Source organism: Hyperolius riggenbachi, chromosome 3 (assembly GCF_040937935.1).
Source record: "Hyperolius riggenbachi isolate aHypRig1 chromosome 3, aHypRig1.pri, whole genome shotgun sequence".
Lineage (NCBI taxonomy): Eukaryota > Metazoa > Chordata > Amphibia > Anura > Hyperoliidae > Hyperolius > Hyperolius riggenbachi.
In genome coordinates this window covers 70760852-70778727 of record NC_090648.1, presented here as the reverse complement: position 1 = coordinate 70778727, position 17876 = coordinate 70760852, and the positions used below count along the sequence as shown (strand labels likewise).

Below are 17876 nucleotides of genomic sequence, written 5' to 3'. Positions count from 1 at the left end.
CATGGGGGGTACTTGCACACATATCATAGTTCACAATGATGTGATACATCAGTCAAAAAATATATTCTCTGAAAAAAGGAACAAATACATGAGCAAACTATCAAAAAAGGTGCCTGCCCACACTCATCAAAAGCCACAGTAATCCTCTTGCTACAGTGTGTAGTGCAAGAGGATATGCCACCAAATTAGATAAATATGCTATTAGGCATTCTGTGAAAAAATGAATATGACGACATCTGTACCTTATGTTAAAAATGACCATAACTATGTTATTAATGTTGTACAAGATATTGCTTACAGGTTTCATTCTGACCCTCATATTGCTAAAAAAAAAAAAACGTGTAAATGTGATAGCATCTAACCTAAGAGTTAACAATCCTGTTTTGCCTGTTTTAGATTCTTGCAGGGCTGCGGAAGGAGGCCAGGTGTCAGAGAAGGCAGCTGGGGGCCTAGATCTCACTCCTGTTATGACAGCCAGAGTGCTTCGCCATTGCCTGTTACCAAACGGCTGGTGGAGACGTGCAGTTCCTCTCCTGTCCCACCTTTGCAGAAGTAACCCAGTGCAAAACTGCCCAGAGGTCAACCCTCTATCCCTACTGTAGGAGGGGCAAGCCTCGCCACACAGGTGAAGGCTAATTTGCATTTTTGGGCAGCACGGTGGCGTAGTGGTTAGCTCTCTCGCCTTGCAGCGCTGGGTCCCTGGTTCGAATCCCAGCCAAGGCACTATCTGCAAAGAGTTTGTATGTTCTCTCTGTGTCTGCGTGGGTTTCCTCCCACATTCCAAAAAACATACAGATACGTTAATTGGCTCCCCCTAAAAAAAAATTGGCCCTAGACTACAGTACTTACACTACATAATATAGACATATGGCAATGGTAGGGATTAGATTGTGAGCTCCTTTGAGGGACAGTTAGTGACAAGAAATATATACAGCGCTGCGTAATATGTCGGCGCTATATAAATAATAATAATTTTAAAATGTGTTCTGATGTCCACGTAGGTTGTGCTGACCAAAATGTTTTTTCAAGGTGTAGACAGTTAGAGCAGGGGTATGCAACGCTGCTTCCAGATTCACGGGCTGACACCCGAGAGTCAGAAAGTGACCTGGATGTCAGCCAATGACTCTCTCCCTTACAGGAAGTGATAGGAAAACCCAGCCAGACCTTTAGGGGTAAGCCTGTTGGTGTGTATCTTGCCGTCTGCAAAGCAGCCACCGGGACACACCGGACCATGAGGGTTTATGCCTCTGGTGTGTTGTCTGAAGTACAGTCAGACACGAAAGTCGAGAACCCTTTCAGTAGCCAAGTAGGCATGTGGATCAGGTCTGGCTAACCTGATCCTTTCTCCAACTTAATGTGGGAGGTGTGATGAACACGGAAAATTGTGTAGAATCGCCAACGATTTCCGTATGGTCCAGCAAAGCTTATGTCAGTTTCACTTTTAAATGGACTTAGAATGTTTTTTTTTTCCTTATGCTTTTCCCCATTACCCACTCTGAATGTGAGCAGAGTTCCCCCACCCACTACACATGTGGCTCCTTCACACCTAAGTGACAAACAAATGTTGCTCTGGGAAGACAACAGCATCAGATAACATTCCCCCTTAAAAAACGTCCCTCCAAAACGCCCAAATCCGAACAACGCCAAAATCCCATTTATTAATAATTCGAGATGGGGTTATCACAGACAGAAGACAATTTCATTTTCCAGTTTCTAAAAATTAGAGTAATAACTCGGTTAACTTCTAGAATTCTAGTGGCTATGGAATCCAAGTTAAACAGCGTTCGCTGATCGCACATGTTACCCTACTGATATTTGGTGTCATCTGATGGAGCATCGGCCGCAGGTTATGAATCTGTCCTCGCATTCGCTGTGGGCCAATCCAGACAGAAATGGCGCAGGTTATTGGTAAATTGTGTCATTCTTTGATTGTAAAATAACTCTGCCTACCTCCTCAACAGGGGGTACACACACCCATCTTTTACAAAAGACAGCCCACCAAGTCAGATTTGATAAAAGTCTGGTCCCTCAGCGACCATTTCGTCTTCCAAAAATCCACCAACAAACAACTTCCTCTAGGCATGCGTTCATTGGAGGACCGAGTGCATGCTTTTTTCAAGGACTCTAATGGTTATTACCTGTTTCTGAACACACACAATTGTACTTGCTCCTCCGAAAGCATTATCTTGTGATCTATAGTATTTTGCATCTACAACCTATATGCTTGAATCGGACACAGACAGACAGATCTGGCGCCGATCCCTGCATACAGCTAAGGGTTAAGTTACAGTGTTCTCAGTGTGATAATATAGTTACAGTCGTGCGCTGACTCGCACGTGGTGGCAAGAATTTGAATTGTATGTTTGTGGTGAGTCCTTTGGAGTCAGAACACTCCTCTCGAGTAGTTGGTCCATAGATTGCGACCACATGTGGGCATCTATGCGCAAAGTGCCAGCGAGGCCGATTTTCTGACTCTGAGCGATGAACCCAATCAAGGATCGGCCCATGCGGTCCTTGACAAGGACCACTAAGCTACCTGGGTATAATTTGGGGGCATGGGCCTTCATTTAAATTATCCTTTAAAGTGGACCCAAATTAAAAATACAAGATTTCAGAAATAAAATCTATTTTCTAAATTATAACAATAAATAGCAGCCTTTTTTTAGCTGCATGACGACAAATATAAAATATTTTACATTTATTGGAGGAACCCCTCCCTTCCTTTCATATTACCGGGACAGAATCCGGCAGACTGGTGGAGTAGGTGGTGTCCGGCAAAGGAGGAATTGCTAATGGCTGCCACCTGTATAACCCTAGTTATGAAAAGAGAAGGGTGAAAAGCATGCACTGAAATGCTCATAGACTTAAAGGAGTGTTTAGTGTCAGAGTGGTGCAACTACATATTTTGAATTAAAAAAATGTTTGGTTTGGGTCCGCTTTAATCACCCAACTGGTTCTTCTTGACAACAGATAATGGAATGTCCCGGTTGGAGATTTCCCATGTCAAGTCTCTGAGTAAATGTGGCCACTAACAATCCAGTTTCTAGCAAAAAATCATTCGAGCGATCAGAAAATTGTGATCAGAAGCTAAACCGTTCACTACTCCATCAATTAACAAATCTTTGCTTCCTATCTATCACAAACAACAAGAAAATCCAATCAGACGACTATTTTTATAATTCGTTTGTAATCGATTGTGCCCATCAATGGAGATTAATTACAACCAATCCAATCAAAATTTCTGATCGCTCGAGTGATTTTTCGCTAGAAATTGGACCCTTAGTGGCCACCTTAAAGCTTTTCCTTGTATAGTGACAGGAGTCATGGGAGTAGCAATCACCCCTGTGACCTCTGCCATTGCAGGGGGGCCCAGAGGCTTTGGTGGCCCCTCCTCCTCCCTCTCTCCAACCACAAGTGCAGCCAATTAGCAAAAAAACTCCCCGTTTGTCACAAAAACCATTACTGCCACCTCCATGCAGAGTAGCAAGTAGCAGGAGCATCTGTAATTTTTTTCCCTGCTTCCAGAACACTCTCTGCTGCCATTCTCCGGCTCCCAATCATGTACCCTCATGGGGTTTGGGAACTAAGGGGGTCCCTTGCTATCATTTTTGCAGGGGGACCCTATTAAGTCTAGTTATAACTAGTAACTGGATAATAACTAGCAACTGGAAATCCACAGATAAAATAGACTTTGCCACACTCATAGCAATGTATAAATATTATGATGGAAAAGTACCTCAGGCCAGGGTGCTCTCTAAATATCTAAATGTATAATCTTACCCAGAAACCTCAGCAGATGCATATAGTGGTATGATCTACATCGATTATCATATAGACTGTGAGTGAGGCCACATATTTGTGTTTTAATTGTTGTGTTTAGTTCCTTCACCTTTTACCTGCTAAGATGAAATTTTACATCTACTGTATGTAAAAAGACTACATCCAACCCAGCTCAGCTGATTTACTTCTCTATTAGACTAGAAAAGATGTCAGTTATTTGGAACAGTGATTTAAATCACTATCAAGATTCTTAATTAACTCATTAGTAATACTCAACAACTTAAGCTGAGTACACACGTACGATAACGATCGTTCAAAAACGAACGATAACGACAATCGGAACGATAATCGTGTGTTCAAAAAGTGTGAACGATCGTTTTTGTGAACGATAACGATCGTTATCGTTCAATCGGACCGATCCAACCCGGCGGATTTTTTCGGCAGATAATCGTTGAATCGTTACAGTGTGTACAAAGATCGTTCGATAAAGAATATCGGTTGAAAGTAACGGAAGTAGGCAATACAGGAAGTTTCAAAAGAGCGGACAAGATGTGCACAAACTAACGAACGTTATACTACGATCCCAATATCGAAGGTACGTTATAAGAACGTACGTTCGTAAGGTGTAGTTTGATACATTGTTATTTTTTGGGGCTAATATTTTTTTTTTTTTTTTTTTATTGTTTTTATATCTACAATATACAGACACACAGGGGGAAGGTTTGTTTAACATATACATTTTTATTTTACACATGTACAAAATAAATAACATGTAAAGTTACAAATTGAACATTTGTGCAACTCGATCCCTAAGCCCCTGTATCTCCCTTTGATTATCACTGGCAGTTGCCCACATATTCGTTTTAAAAATCTCTAAACGCAGAAGTGCATCGTCCATATCGCTGACTAATTGTCTTGCTGTGTTGACATCTGGGGAAAAAAATTAAATCTTTGTTATTTGCATGTGTACACTCGACTTCAATGTGTAATCCAAATGATGACATGTTCATGAGCCTCGATGTCATGCATTTGCAATTATAACAGTATGCGATAGAAAATCTGTGTATAGGACACTCTGTCATTGTTTCTGAAAACTATAGTGTTCGGAGTATGTAAAAAATATTGAAACGTAATGTATATAATACATACACTACATGATACATACATCGACATTTGACAATGGTAGGGATTAGATTGTGAGTTCCTTGAAGGACACTTCATGACAAGAGAATATATATACTGTACATCGTTGCGTAAGATGTCTGCGCTATATAAATAGAACATATTAATAATATGTAATATAGTGCAGAGGACAACATATTTTTTTACATCATAAATCATGAAAGCTGTTTCCAAGTGCCTGTAGTGCATCTCAACTCTCATATTTTTTTTTTTTTTGGGGTGGTTTGTTATCAATAACCAAAGTTTGCCATGTTTTATACACCCAATCTTTTTGTCCAGGAGTTGCCAAAGGAAATAATATTACCAAGTCACCCACAAATTTTAAAGTGTCATTGATTGAGTGTGCAGGGTTTTGCTGTCAAGGAAAAGCTAAACATTTGGATTTAATAAGGTATATAACATGTTGTTACACTCACAACTTCAAAGCATTGAATGTCATTCCTGAGAGAGTATTTAACATTATGAAAAATAATGATTATAGTTAATGTACACGAGGTAATGTGTTCATTTATGGTATAATATGTATTTGTACTATGCAGACATGTACATTGATGTGTGTTTTGGATAGGCAAACAAATAAAGGTCGATACTTCGGCCCAACTACAATGTCTTCGCAGGTTTCTTTTAAACAATGACACATACCATGGTGTTGAAGTTCAAACACCCCTCTACATTATTTGCTGTATTGCCTATGTTTTACATGAGAATGATTAAATGTGTTATGTTTAGTTTTGAAAATTTGTCATGTGTTTTGGTAAGATAACCATGAAAAGTATTGTTGTTTGTCATGTTGTACCAACAGGTGAAGACTGATACATATATATTGTACACCATGTAATATCTACCTACTATTCAGCGGCTGTCGATGTAATTAACTGTTGCATATGTTCAAAACAGCTGGTCAAGTAGTAGGAAGTAGCAACCACATACTTACTGATTGTAATGGTGTTTGGATCATCAACATCATCATGACCTTCCACATCATCAACCCCATTGTCTGGTATGTCGATTATATTAGGATCTGTATATAGAAGGAAATATAGAAAATAGTAAGTACATCTTCATGCAACATTTTCTAGCATTTTAAAACATTGTACTTTGGATGAAAGGACAACCACAACCCATTTATCACACTAGTGATGGAATTAAGAAGCATTATATTCTGAAACATGTAGTGTATTTGAATTTTCCATGCAGTGTTATAATGTCACGGTCACATGCACACATCATTAGTTGTAAAGGCTTTCACCGTGATAGACACATTATTTGCTGTGCACACCGTGGTATGTTGCAACACATAGCATGTACCTTACCTAGAGTCTTCATGTGAAATGTGATTGCCATGTTGATATGTAAGAGTTTTCTTTGTTGTTTATCAGCAAAATAAAACAAAACAACATGTAATGTCCAAACAATATGTCTGCAGATTCAATAACATGTAATAAAATTAAAACCATAATTACCTGTGACACACTCCTCTTCTGTAGTGTGGATGTCCGGCATACTTTGGTCTAATTCCACTGCTTGACCCTCGTCACTGTGTTGTTGGTAATCTGTGAAACAAAACATTTCAATCATTACATAGTTATTATGTTGACAAATATTTAAAAAATAAAAAACCAACCATGTCTCCATCCATGTGTAAATTGATAGACTAGTGTCTCTATATAAAAGCCTGACCAAAAATATCCATTGCTGTGCTTTATACTGTGTTTCCCCCCCCCCCCCCCCCCCCACAACTCTATATACTGTAAAACATGTCATACAGCAGGGATGTACAGCATGTATTACTTGTGATCATGGTCAATATAGGTCCTAATAATGTTTGGGTATAAACACACTGAACAATGTTTTTACAAACAATGCACAGAATGTATGTTTCCATTGCAAGCAAGCATGCTCAAAGTACAACTCCCACCATCACATATTCATTCATTCAATCATGACTGGCTTAAGGAACTATTATTGAGAAGCACACACTGATCCATAATCAGGTCACAAACTATGTCCATTTGGACTGCATTGTGACATGCTGTTTTATTGATGTAACAGGCAGGGCCGGGCCGAGGCATAGGCTGGAGAGGCTCCAGCCTCAGGGTGCAGTGTAGGAGGGGGCACACAATTCATTCAGCTGTCATTCCTAATTGTGTTTAAAGCAGAAAGAAATAAGAAAAGGGGATACATAGCAGTGACTGCAAGCCAGATAACTAGATATTAAGGTGTTGGGGAGGTTGTGGGCCCTGTGGCACCTCTTAGTCTAATAGCAATCAGTGTGTGACAGCTGAGGTGGCAGGGATGGAGGGGCGCACTTTGGTGTCTCAGCCTTGGGTGCTGGAGGACCTTGTCCCGCCTCTGGTAACAGGCATAAATTAGTGTGCACTGACATTGGCCGCAATTCATACAGGTTATGTCCTGTATTTCATAATGTTTCTACAATTATAACCATGGTCATAAGGCATTTATGATGGCACAAACATGTACTACATGCGTCATCACCATGGTGATAATGCTAAACATGTACATAATTACAACAAATCCAATTATTGCATTGAGGCCATTATGTGGGTGAGTGGTGGCGTTACTCCTTTTATATAGTTTATCCACACATATTTAGGGGTGTAGTGGCAAGCATAGCAAAGTGACAGAATGTTCGTTTGTGGGACAGTGTTAAAAGCCTTGGTGGACACCAATCCTCATGCTGCCCTTCTTTTGTTAAGCATTGCCATACAATATGTCATCAACTTAACTATAGGAAACATGCAATGTAGCCCTTACCTGTCTCTGCAAATACAACATGTGTCCCAAAATACATTATTTGGCCGGAAAATCTACATTACAGTTCCTCATATTAGATAATCTACATTTACACATGGTCCATAGATCGGTTCAGAGGAAGTAAAGATTACATTGCATGTTCATAGGACAGATTCTTGGATGAATGGTCATATAAGGCTTTTAGAAAAGACATGCGTTTTGGATGTTATCATTATACTATATGCATACAGAATCAACTGACTAACAACAATGGTAGTCTGAACATGTTACATAATGTAGTATTGTCATAAAAAACACTTAAGGTCCCCCTGCACTCTGCAATCCCCCATACATCACAGCCGTGCTGTGAGGCTGTGTTTACATCTGTAGTGTCAGTCTCGGCTGCTCCCCCGGCTCCTGCATAGCTCTGGGCCATGCCCCCATCCCTTCCCTCCAATCAGCAGGGAGGGAAGGGATGCAGGCGGGGACTGAAGTTCTGCAGGAGGCGGGGAGAGCAGCAGACTGACACTATAGAGATAAACACAGCCAGCTCTGACAAGCTGTTTGTCAGCAGCGTGGCTGAGATTTATGAGGGATTGCAGAGTGCAGGGGAACCTTAGGGGGGTTTGGGATAGCTACAGAGGCTGCCCTGTATAGGCAGATCCAGCCTCTGTATGCAGATAATATTCTACAAACCCACCTCGGGTTCTCTTTAATTCGTCTGTGTGTTGTGTGTGTGGTGCTATGTGGACACCATAGATCTGTTCAATCATATGTACACTCACCAACATCTTGTCGGTCAGCAGCACATTCAGCTACATGCTCTCTTTGGCTTTCTGTGTTGACATCTGTGTGAATAGAAAACACACTATCATATATGTGGTTGCCAGAATATACATTGATGGTCAAATAATAAACATGCACTCTGTCAGTATGTTAATAATAACATCTCGTATGAGGACAAAAGGACAGCTATGACCTATTTGTGTAGAGTAACCAATGTGTATGGTGCACTTTATGCAAATACAGGGCCAACATCCGAATTTTTGGGGACATCATTAGGCCTGGCCATCCCCCAATCCACTGCTTGGTGATGCTGCTCACTAGGCCCCATAAGGGTCTGTGCGTGAAGTGCACTGCATTGATAATTGTGCATGGCTCGGACAATGAAGAAAGTGGCATGCACAGCATGATGTGTCAAAAAGTCTAGCTAAATGTAGTCAAGTATAGGTGGTGCCCCAGTATAGGTCACTTAGGTGTTTCCAGCCCCCGTATAGGTAGCCAGGTCTAGGTCGTGTTGCAGTATAGAAAGTGCAATGTAGCGCCCTCACTCATCTGTTCCATACGTTCAAGAGCTGATGCCATTCTTCTCTCAGTGCTGGAACGCGGTGTGCTGGGTAGTGAGACACAGGCCCCCAGCCAGAACATGTGTCCATGCAAGCATTTTGGGAGGGACCAGGCCCCACAGAACATATGGCCCACTCACTGAAGTGTCAGTTGTCACCCCCTGATGGCTGTCCTGTGTAAATCTAACCATTTCAGACACTGTCAGCTACACATCCATCCCCTATGCTGTTACCTGCTGTATATGTATGGTCTGTATCATGGCCAGGGTATGTTAAAATGTTTGCGTGAAAAAAATCTCAAAAACATTTAGATGTGGTTATTTTGTGCTTGTTCCTCAATGTAGGTACACTTTTGCTGTTGTTTCTTGCCACCATTATTATAAGTAGTGGACATGAAACCTCGTCGGACAACACAGCAACATTGGATATTGCTAACCACACATATAGGTCTGTATCTGTGATTAGACAGTGATGACTGCAAGTCAGTGTGTTGTCTTCATTTAGGGAGATCATGAATATGTAGCCACATTTATGGTGAGATGTTTATGTTCGATGTACAGGCCGCAAATACATGCGATTATACAGTATAGCAGTCCTAGGCAGATATACTTCTTAAAAACATTAGTATACTATCTGCACATTGCGCACAAACCTTCCTCCTCCATGTGACCCATTTCTCCTTCTCCCTCATCAGATCTTTCTTCTTCCTGCTCTGTGATGGCAGTGTCCTGCTGCAGCTCCTGTGTCTCCCTTTCTTGCCTTTCCCTTTGCCTTTTTCTTTTGTTTCTTCTTTCTGTGAAATAAAATGTAAATGCACATTAATGAATACATCACCACACTTTAAACATACGTAACACATCATTTTAATAACATTCTTATTCACACACAAACTTACAAACATCATGTACAGATCTGTAATCAGCCATAACCATTACATAAAGTACTTACTGTCTCTTGCAATTTTCCTGTGTATCGAGTCAAGCATATCAGACTCTCTCAACTTTAGGTCTGACCATCTGCGCTGCAGCTGGGCCTTGTCACGGACAACTCCATGTTCCTTCTCCAAAACATCCAGGACATGGTCTATGATGTTGTTCTTTCGCTCAATGGGACTTGTATATATTTGTTTCCGTCCATCATAGTCATATTTTTCAAATATGCGCACCATCACACACATTTCCTCCTTACTCATTGGAGTGGCTCTCCTGTGGTCTCTTCTACTTCTTCTTCTGTCAGCCATGTTCACAGACAGTTCGCCTAGGGGAAGTGACGATATGCACGCACGCAGGAGGAAGTGACGCAATCACGCACGTTTCCCGCTCGTCACGTAACGTTCGTTCATAAAAGAAACGTACGTTCTATCCGCCAACCATCACACCTCTGAAGCCATGACGGAAAGCAGAACTATGGTATGTCTAGCTATGTTTACAGGGATAAAATGCATGTGTTTTTGTAAAGTTTGTTATTATTCTAGTGATAGTGCCGTTACGATCACATGTAACGAACGTTACTATAATCATGCAGGGCAGTGCCGTTACGATCACATGTAACGAACGTTACTATAATCATGCACGTTCGGTAGCCCTGCATTGGTGCCATAGTAAGATGTCTCAAAAATAATAATGCCATTTGCTTTAAACATTATAAAATCGAGGCACCTAATCATACCAACTTTGTGTAATGTCTTAATGATATTTTGAAATGGAGTCATTGTATGTGTGGCAATAATTTAGATATGTAAGTATTTATTCATAATATACACATGTTGACTTTTCCTTAAAGATAACCCGAGTTGTGTTTAAAGAATGTTATCTGCATACAGAGGCTGGATCTGCCTATACAGCCCAGCCTCTGTTGCTATCCCAAACCCCACTAAGGTCCCCCCGCACTCTGCAATCCTTCATAAATCACAGCCGTGCTGTGAGGCTGTGTTTACATCTGTAGTGTCAGTCTCAGCTGCTCCCCCGCCTCCTGCATAGCTCCAGTCCCTGCCCCTGTCCCTTGCCTCCAATCAGCAGGGAGGGAAGGGATGCAGGCGGGGACTGGAGTTCTGCAGGAGGCGGGGAGAGCAGCAGACTGACACTATAGAGATAAACACAGCCAGCTCTGACAAGCTGTTTGTCAGCAGCGTGGCTGAGATTTATGAGGGATTGCAGAGTGCAGGGGGACCTTAGGGGGGTTTGGAATAGCAACAGAGGCTGGGCTGTATAGACAGATCCAGCCTCTGTATGCAGATAATATTCTTCAAACCCACCTCGGGTTCTCTTTAACAACAAATCTGGATAATTTCAAACAAACAGTACATTGTTTGATATGTGTCCAATAATACCACTCTCCTGTTGATCATGTGTCTGTCATATGTTAAGGCACAGCCCCTGAACAAGCCTGCAGCTCTGATGTTGTGATGGAAGTCCCACTAGATTTGCTGTATACTGCTTTCAGGTTGTGTTTCCAACAACACTGCAGACACAGAAATCTGCAGGAGTTACAGACAACGTTTTTTTTTTTACATGAAACAACTATTACCTTTTAATTAGTGGTTTCCTGTATTAAAACACAACATACCATAAGACAGAGGTATGACAACATAGAAGCCTTTTCCAAATATGTGTAATAGAGAGGTTTAGTCCGAAATGAGGTACAATGTGTATTGATATTAACATGTATAGATTTGTGTTATTCATCATGACACACATGCTTACCTCATGTTTCCTATATTTTTTATGCAGGACAATGTAGCATCGGATGTGTACAACAGCCGTGATTTTGTCACTGAATTTATTGATGTATATCGTAACAATCCTTCTTTATGGAAAATTAAATCCAAAGATTACTCAAACCGCTTGATGAAAAATAAGGGGTATGATGCTCTGGTGGAAGTGTGCAAGCCTTACTTCCCTTTTGCTAACGTTGAATTTGTAAAGAACAAAATTCAAAATATTCGCACAGTGTTCAAAAAAGAGCTAAATAAAGTCGTTCATTCTAAGAAATCTGGGTCTGGCACCGATGAAGTATACCGGTACACTCCACGCTTATGGTATTATAATCTCCTTACATTTACCGTTGGTCAGGAAGAAGGTTGTGAAACAATGGATAATGTATTGGAAGAGGAAATCACACAAACAACAATGTTGGCAAACTCGTCACAGGATTCAAACCCATCCACACTCGAGACGTCAGAAAATGAACAGGTAACTACAGTATGCAACATAATGTAATGTTATGACTACACAACAATCCTACAGGTGTAGAAGTATGTCAGGATCAAGGTAATTGTCAGCTATGCCCTGCTTTTCTTGGCAGCATGGCTGGCAGGGCGTAGTTTAAATTTTTACACCGCTACATGCATTTGGTCTTTCCATGGCTTCATGCCAAGTGTGTCCCTCCAAACCAACCTGTGTAGCTGCATCTCACAGGCTCTGGCTGTGTCTGTGATCGAGGCATGTGAGCCGGCTACCCAAAACTTGCATTGAAAATACACAAGCTAGAGGTGCATGACTGGTACAGTTATTTACTTTTCCTTGGCAATTTAGTCTATAATGTGGCATTTCCAGTCACGCATCAACAGTGGAACCTGTGTGCGCACAGGTATAGGTCATGCACGTAGAGCTGAGAAAAATAGTCTTGTTCTGTGTGGCAGTCTAAAACATTCCCATACTACAATACAGTACTGTTGTAGCATTCATTTTTAACTGTCTTTCCTTCAGCACACAAGGAGTTTATATAGGTAGTGTCAGAGTACGTGTAAGAGCCTGTGTCATGTGAGGTGCTTACAGTTTATTGCATCAGATACAAAGGCTTTTATTACACATATAGGCTGTGTGTGAGTTTTCAAAAATACACTTTTATTACAAGTGTGGATATATTGTCCACACACTTACGACGCCAATTCATCTATATGTTTGTACTAAGTGTTACTTGTTTGTATCATTATTATGTACTCACAGGATGATGTCCAAACAACACGTCATTTGGACAACAGTCTGACACTTTCATTACATGGCTACTTGACTACATGCACATTACCATGGCAACCAGGACATGATGGTTTTGCAGGACATTATTAGTGTGTCATTCAAAGTAACGACTCATTTCAGGAGATCTGTTGTGTGTGTCCTGCACTTTGCCTTTAATGTAATTGAAACCTGTTGTATGTCTAAATGGTCATATGATTAGTTTGTGCAGATTAATAACATAGTGTGACATTTCAACTGTGTTTTCTTCACACACAGCATAAAACACCAGGATCTGGGAAGGAAGCTACTTCCACAACTTGTGGTAAAATTCAACATAAAAAACACAGAAAGAAGAAAAACAATGATGATGCTGAAAAGGACGTTGCTATTATGAAAGCTATCTCCATGGTCAATGTGGAAGATGATGAATGTGATGCGTTTGCAAGCATTGTGGCAAAAAAACTTCGAGCATTACCAACAGAACATAGGTTTTACACTGAAAATGCTATACTTGAGCTTCTCAACAAAACTTATCTACACATTCACAGACCACAAATACCACCAATACCAGAACAAATACCACCATTACATCCAAACCATCCTGGACAACATACCAATACTCACCCTCACACACAACCATATGTGTATCCATCACATCCACCACACAGCCAAACCCCTTATTTCCAACCATATGGGCCAGATTACCAAACTCAATATTATTCAAATACATATCCCCCAGGAGCATTGAAAGATAAACAAGTACAAGGTGAGACGTTTACCTCATCTGATATGTTTTGGCCTAATGAAAAAGGCCTATATCAAAATTTGTGATTTATGATGTTTTTTTCAAAAATACACATGTTACTAGTACATGCATACCATGTATATTTTTGATGTACACAATCAAACTGTGTGTTAAATTTTGTAATTTTTGTTTGAAAACCTTGATTATGTTAAAATGCATACGGAACATATGTTAATGTTGCAAAACAAAAAATAAAAATTATTTGTTCAAAAACACGTGTATTTATTATGTATGTACAGACAATAAGGAATACATAACATAACCTCTGCATACATCTGTAGAGGGAAACACTTTTACACACAACATACACTGTTAGACCACAGTGCATATATTACACTCAATTAGTCTGACAACACAGAAAACAAAAAACAAAACAATGAACATTCAGTCTGTGTTTTAAGTTGGTTACACACATCACATAAAAGTGTGTGGAAAATGATAGATCACAGACCAATGTTACCCCCTTCCATGTAGTATGAGAGCCATACTTACACAGTCTATTCTATGGAGCTGCACTCATCATATACAAATCTTTGAAAGATGGTGCACACAAAGATGTACACATGCGGCAGATCAGTATATGCAAAAGATCACTTCCTGCAAAGTGCATTCATAGTGTATGATATCTGCAGATGTCATACACACCTTGGATAATGGACATTTATCTGAAGATCAGACAATTATCTGCTGATCAGAAGAGCCATCCTGGTTGTTCTGATCTGCAGATAATTGTCCATTAAGCAAGGTGTGTATGATGATGTGCACATATCAGACTTGTAATGTTTTTTACTGAAACCGCATTTTTGCAGGAAGGGAGTTTTTTCTGTTACTGATCTGTTGCATGTGTACAGCATCTGTGTATGCAGCATCTTCAAATTATTTACATATGATGGTGAATGCAGCTCTATCTAATAGACTGTGTAGGTATGGCGCACAATAGTACATGGAAGGGTGTAAAATTGGTCTGTGATCTTTCATTTTTACAAACACTTTTATCTGATGTGTTTGTAAACACCTTTAGATAATGACTCTGATCTGATTCCTTAACAGAGCCACAAGGGGCAGTGTTTGTGTATAAAAAGCACCATATAACAGACTGGGCTCTCAACCAGTTATCAACAAAGGCAGACTGAAAGCTCATTTGGGTCTTTTATCATGGCTGATAATAAGCAAACTAAAAAGTTAATACTTGCAATGAAAACAGAAAGAGGTTGTGTAAACTTTGCACACTGATATATATGGTGACAGATATACATGCCGGAAATTTGTCTATGGTTCACTGTAACAATGAAACAGACCAGGGTAGTTGTTTAATGTCATGTTCCCACTGATACATATGTTGCCAAACATGATGAACTTAGTTATATGGTTCAATGACAACACTCACATTACACTATTCTACTATTTTGCCACTCCACAGCACCATCTCCATTAAAAAAACGAAGATAGTTTTCACGATTATCTTTCGCATTACAGGTGATATTTCGGGGGACACCAATTTGTAAATTTGTCAGTACTGCAGGATATGATCTCCAATCGCCTGGAACTATTTCACCAGTCTCCAAATCTTCAGTGTCGACTGCTTGAGTGGGCAGGTAAGTGCCGCCATGTTGTTTGCGCAAAAAATTGTGTAAGACACAACAAGCATATACCACAACATCAATTTTATCTAAACGAAGATTTATTGCTGTGTGCAGCACTCTGAAACGGTTTGCTAATATACCGAAGGCATTTTCCACGACTCTTCTAGCACGTGAGAGTCTGTAATTAAATATCTTCTTTTCAAAAGACAAATTCTTGATCGGATAAGGCTTCAATACATGTTCATGTAAAGCAAAGGCATCATCAGCCACAAATGCAAAGTTGAGTCCACGAAATGTCTCAGAATTTGAGGGTAAATTTAACTGATTTTGTCGAAGTTTATGATAGAAGGAGCTTTGATCAATGACTCTGCCATCGGAAACACGTCCATTTTTGCCTATATCCACATAGAGAAACTCATATTGTGCATTCACCACTGCTAACAACACAATGCTGAAAAAGCCCTTGTAATTAAAATAGTAAGAGCCAGAATTGGGAGGTGCTGTTATGCGTATATGTTTACCATCAATGGCCCCACCGCAATTTGGAAAGTGCCAGGTTTTTGCAAAACTTTCCGCTATTTGAAGCCACTCTTCTGTTGTTGAAGGAAACTGTTAAAAGAAAACAAAAAAACTATCAGTACAACATATATGTACTACCGTGGAAAAAAAAAATGCTCGTTACAGATCACATGATAACTGAATGTAAAAATGTTCTATTCATAAACCTTTACAGCAAACAATACATCTGTCCTAATTAGTACACATACATCTGTTTATACTGTTACACATGTTGCAATACATTACAGTGATTGAGCTATATGTAGAAACTATGCATAATATCGTGCATTACATGCATTTGACCTTATCACATTTCACAACATCATTACACTTCAACAGATCACAAGATAACATGCTCACTACAATCTATTTCTTTGGATATGTGACATACACATATCATGTTAAATGTGTGGTTGAATGTGCTACATAACATGAAGGCATCATGCATGAACGTGACAAAGTGGCTTGGAAAAGCACAGCTTATTACATATATATCACAACACAGCCATGACTAGCTTTTGACATACCTATATGAACAGGAAAAAACAACAGATTAAAAATAATACTTACATTCTGCACACACTAACTCGTTAAAGGACAAGTGATGTAAGAGGGATATGGAGCCAGGCCTCTTTATTGCCAACAAAACCATGCCAGTTGCAAGGCCCTGCTGCTGATTGATAGCCTCTAACACTATTAGGCATAGCCCCTGAACAAGCATGCATCAGATCAGGTGTTTCTGCCATTAAGGTCTGATTGGACAACAGTAGATACATGCTTCTATCAGGTGTTATTCAGATAGTAGTGATACTAAATAGATCAGCAGGACTGCCAGGCAAGTGGTATTGAATTACCCTGAACAATTTTTCCAGCCTACATATACCTCTTAAATCACATCCCCATTAACGAATTCCATTTGCACACACAAATTACTGGACACACACACAAATGTAGTGTGCAATGTTTGGAACATTTTAAGTTTTTCATGGTAAAACATCAATATAAATAATAGGTTAATAATCCACATTTACCTTCATATAGTCATGCTGCAGACACTGTATAATTGCGGAACATGTTTCCGGAATGATGTGGCCAAGTGCTTGTGCTGAGATCCCTGTGGTGAACTTCATATCCTGAAGTGCACGGCCTGTGGCTAGGTATCGCAAAGTGGCTGTTAATCTCTGCTCAGGAGTGATGGCTCTTCTCATACATGTATCCTCCTTCTTGATGTAAGGAGTAATTAACGATAACAGATGATCAAAACCTTCCTCGGGCATTCTCAGATAACTCTTATAATCTTCTGGTGATGACAGCCGTAACTCACGGAGTAAATTGTCATGAGACAGCACATCATGGTCTTGTAGCCATGCTTTGGTCCAAATGCGCTGCCTCTTGTTGGGAATGTCCTCCTTCTCAGTACTAAGCAGCACAAGTAAAGACACTGCTGCTCTTTTTTTAGCTGGAGAAACGTACGGACACATAACAGAAACGTACGTAAGCACAACACGAACGTTCTCACACAATCACAGCAGTATGCACAGAACGAACGCTCTGAAACAACCACAAAACCCTTTATATATAGTTGTGTACACGTCACTTCCGAAAATCTATTCGGCACTTGAATGACGTTCGTCCATTGCTGATGATACGTTTCCGCTCTACGAAAGTTAAATAACGTTCTTCCTACCAATATACATTCGTTTATTGTCAGAAACGTACGTTTTAATAAAATTCCATCGCTACGTATGTATTGAATCGCCCGATCTTTCTTCACGTAACTTCCGTTTGCGCACGCATTTTTTATCGTTCGTCGTTCTTTATTCTTTACATTTCTCGTCCACGTGTATATTGAATCGTTTGAAATGAACGATCTTTTCGTTACAATTTAAATATCGTTCCTACGTCACGGATC

The 17876-nt window shown here is 40.1% G+C and overlaps 1 protein-coding gene across 1 annotated transcript; it reads right to left on the bottom strand.

The window, feature by feature from the left end:
• Positions 1 to 15211: 15211 nt before the first annotated feature.
• On the bottom strand, positions 15212 to 17445 carry LOC137562163 (putative nuclease HARBI1). Its single transcript, XM_068273496.1, has 2 exons — positions 16996 to 17445; positions 15212 to 16015 (listed from the first exon to the last, which is right to left on the bottom strand). The coding sequence occupies exons 1-2, from the start codon at positions 17443 to 17445 to the stop codon at positions 15212 to 15214; spliced, it is 1254 nt and encodes a 417-aa protein (XP_068129597.1).
• Between the last annotated feature and the right edge of the window lie 431 nt (positions 17446 to 17876).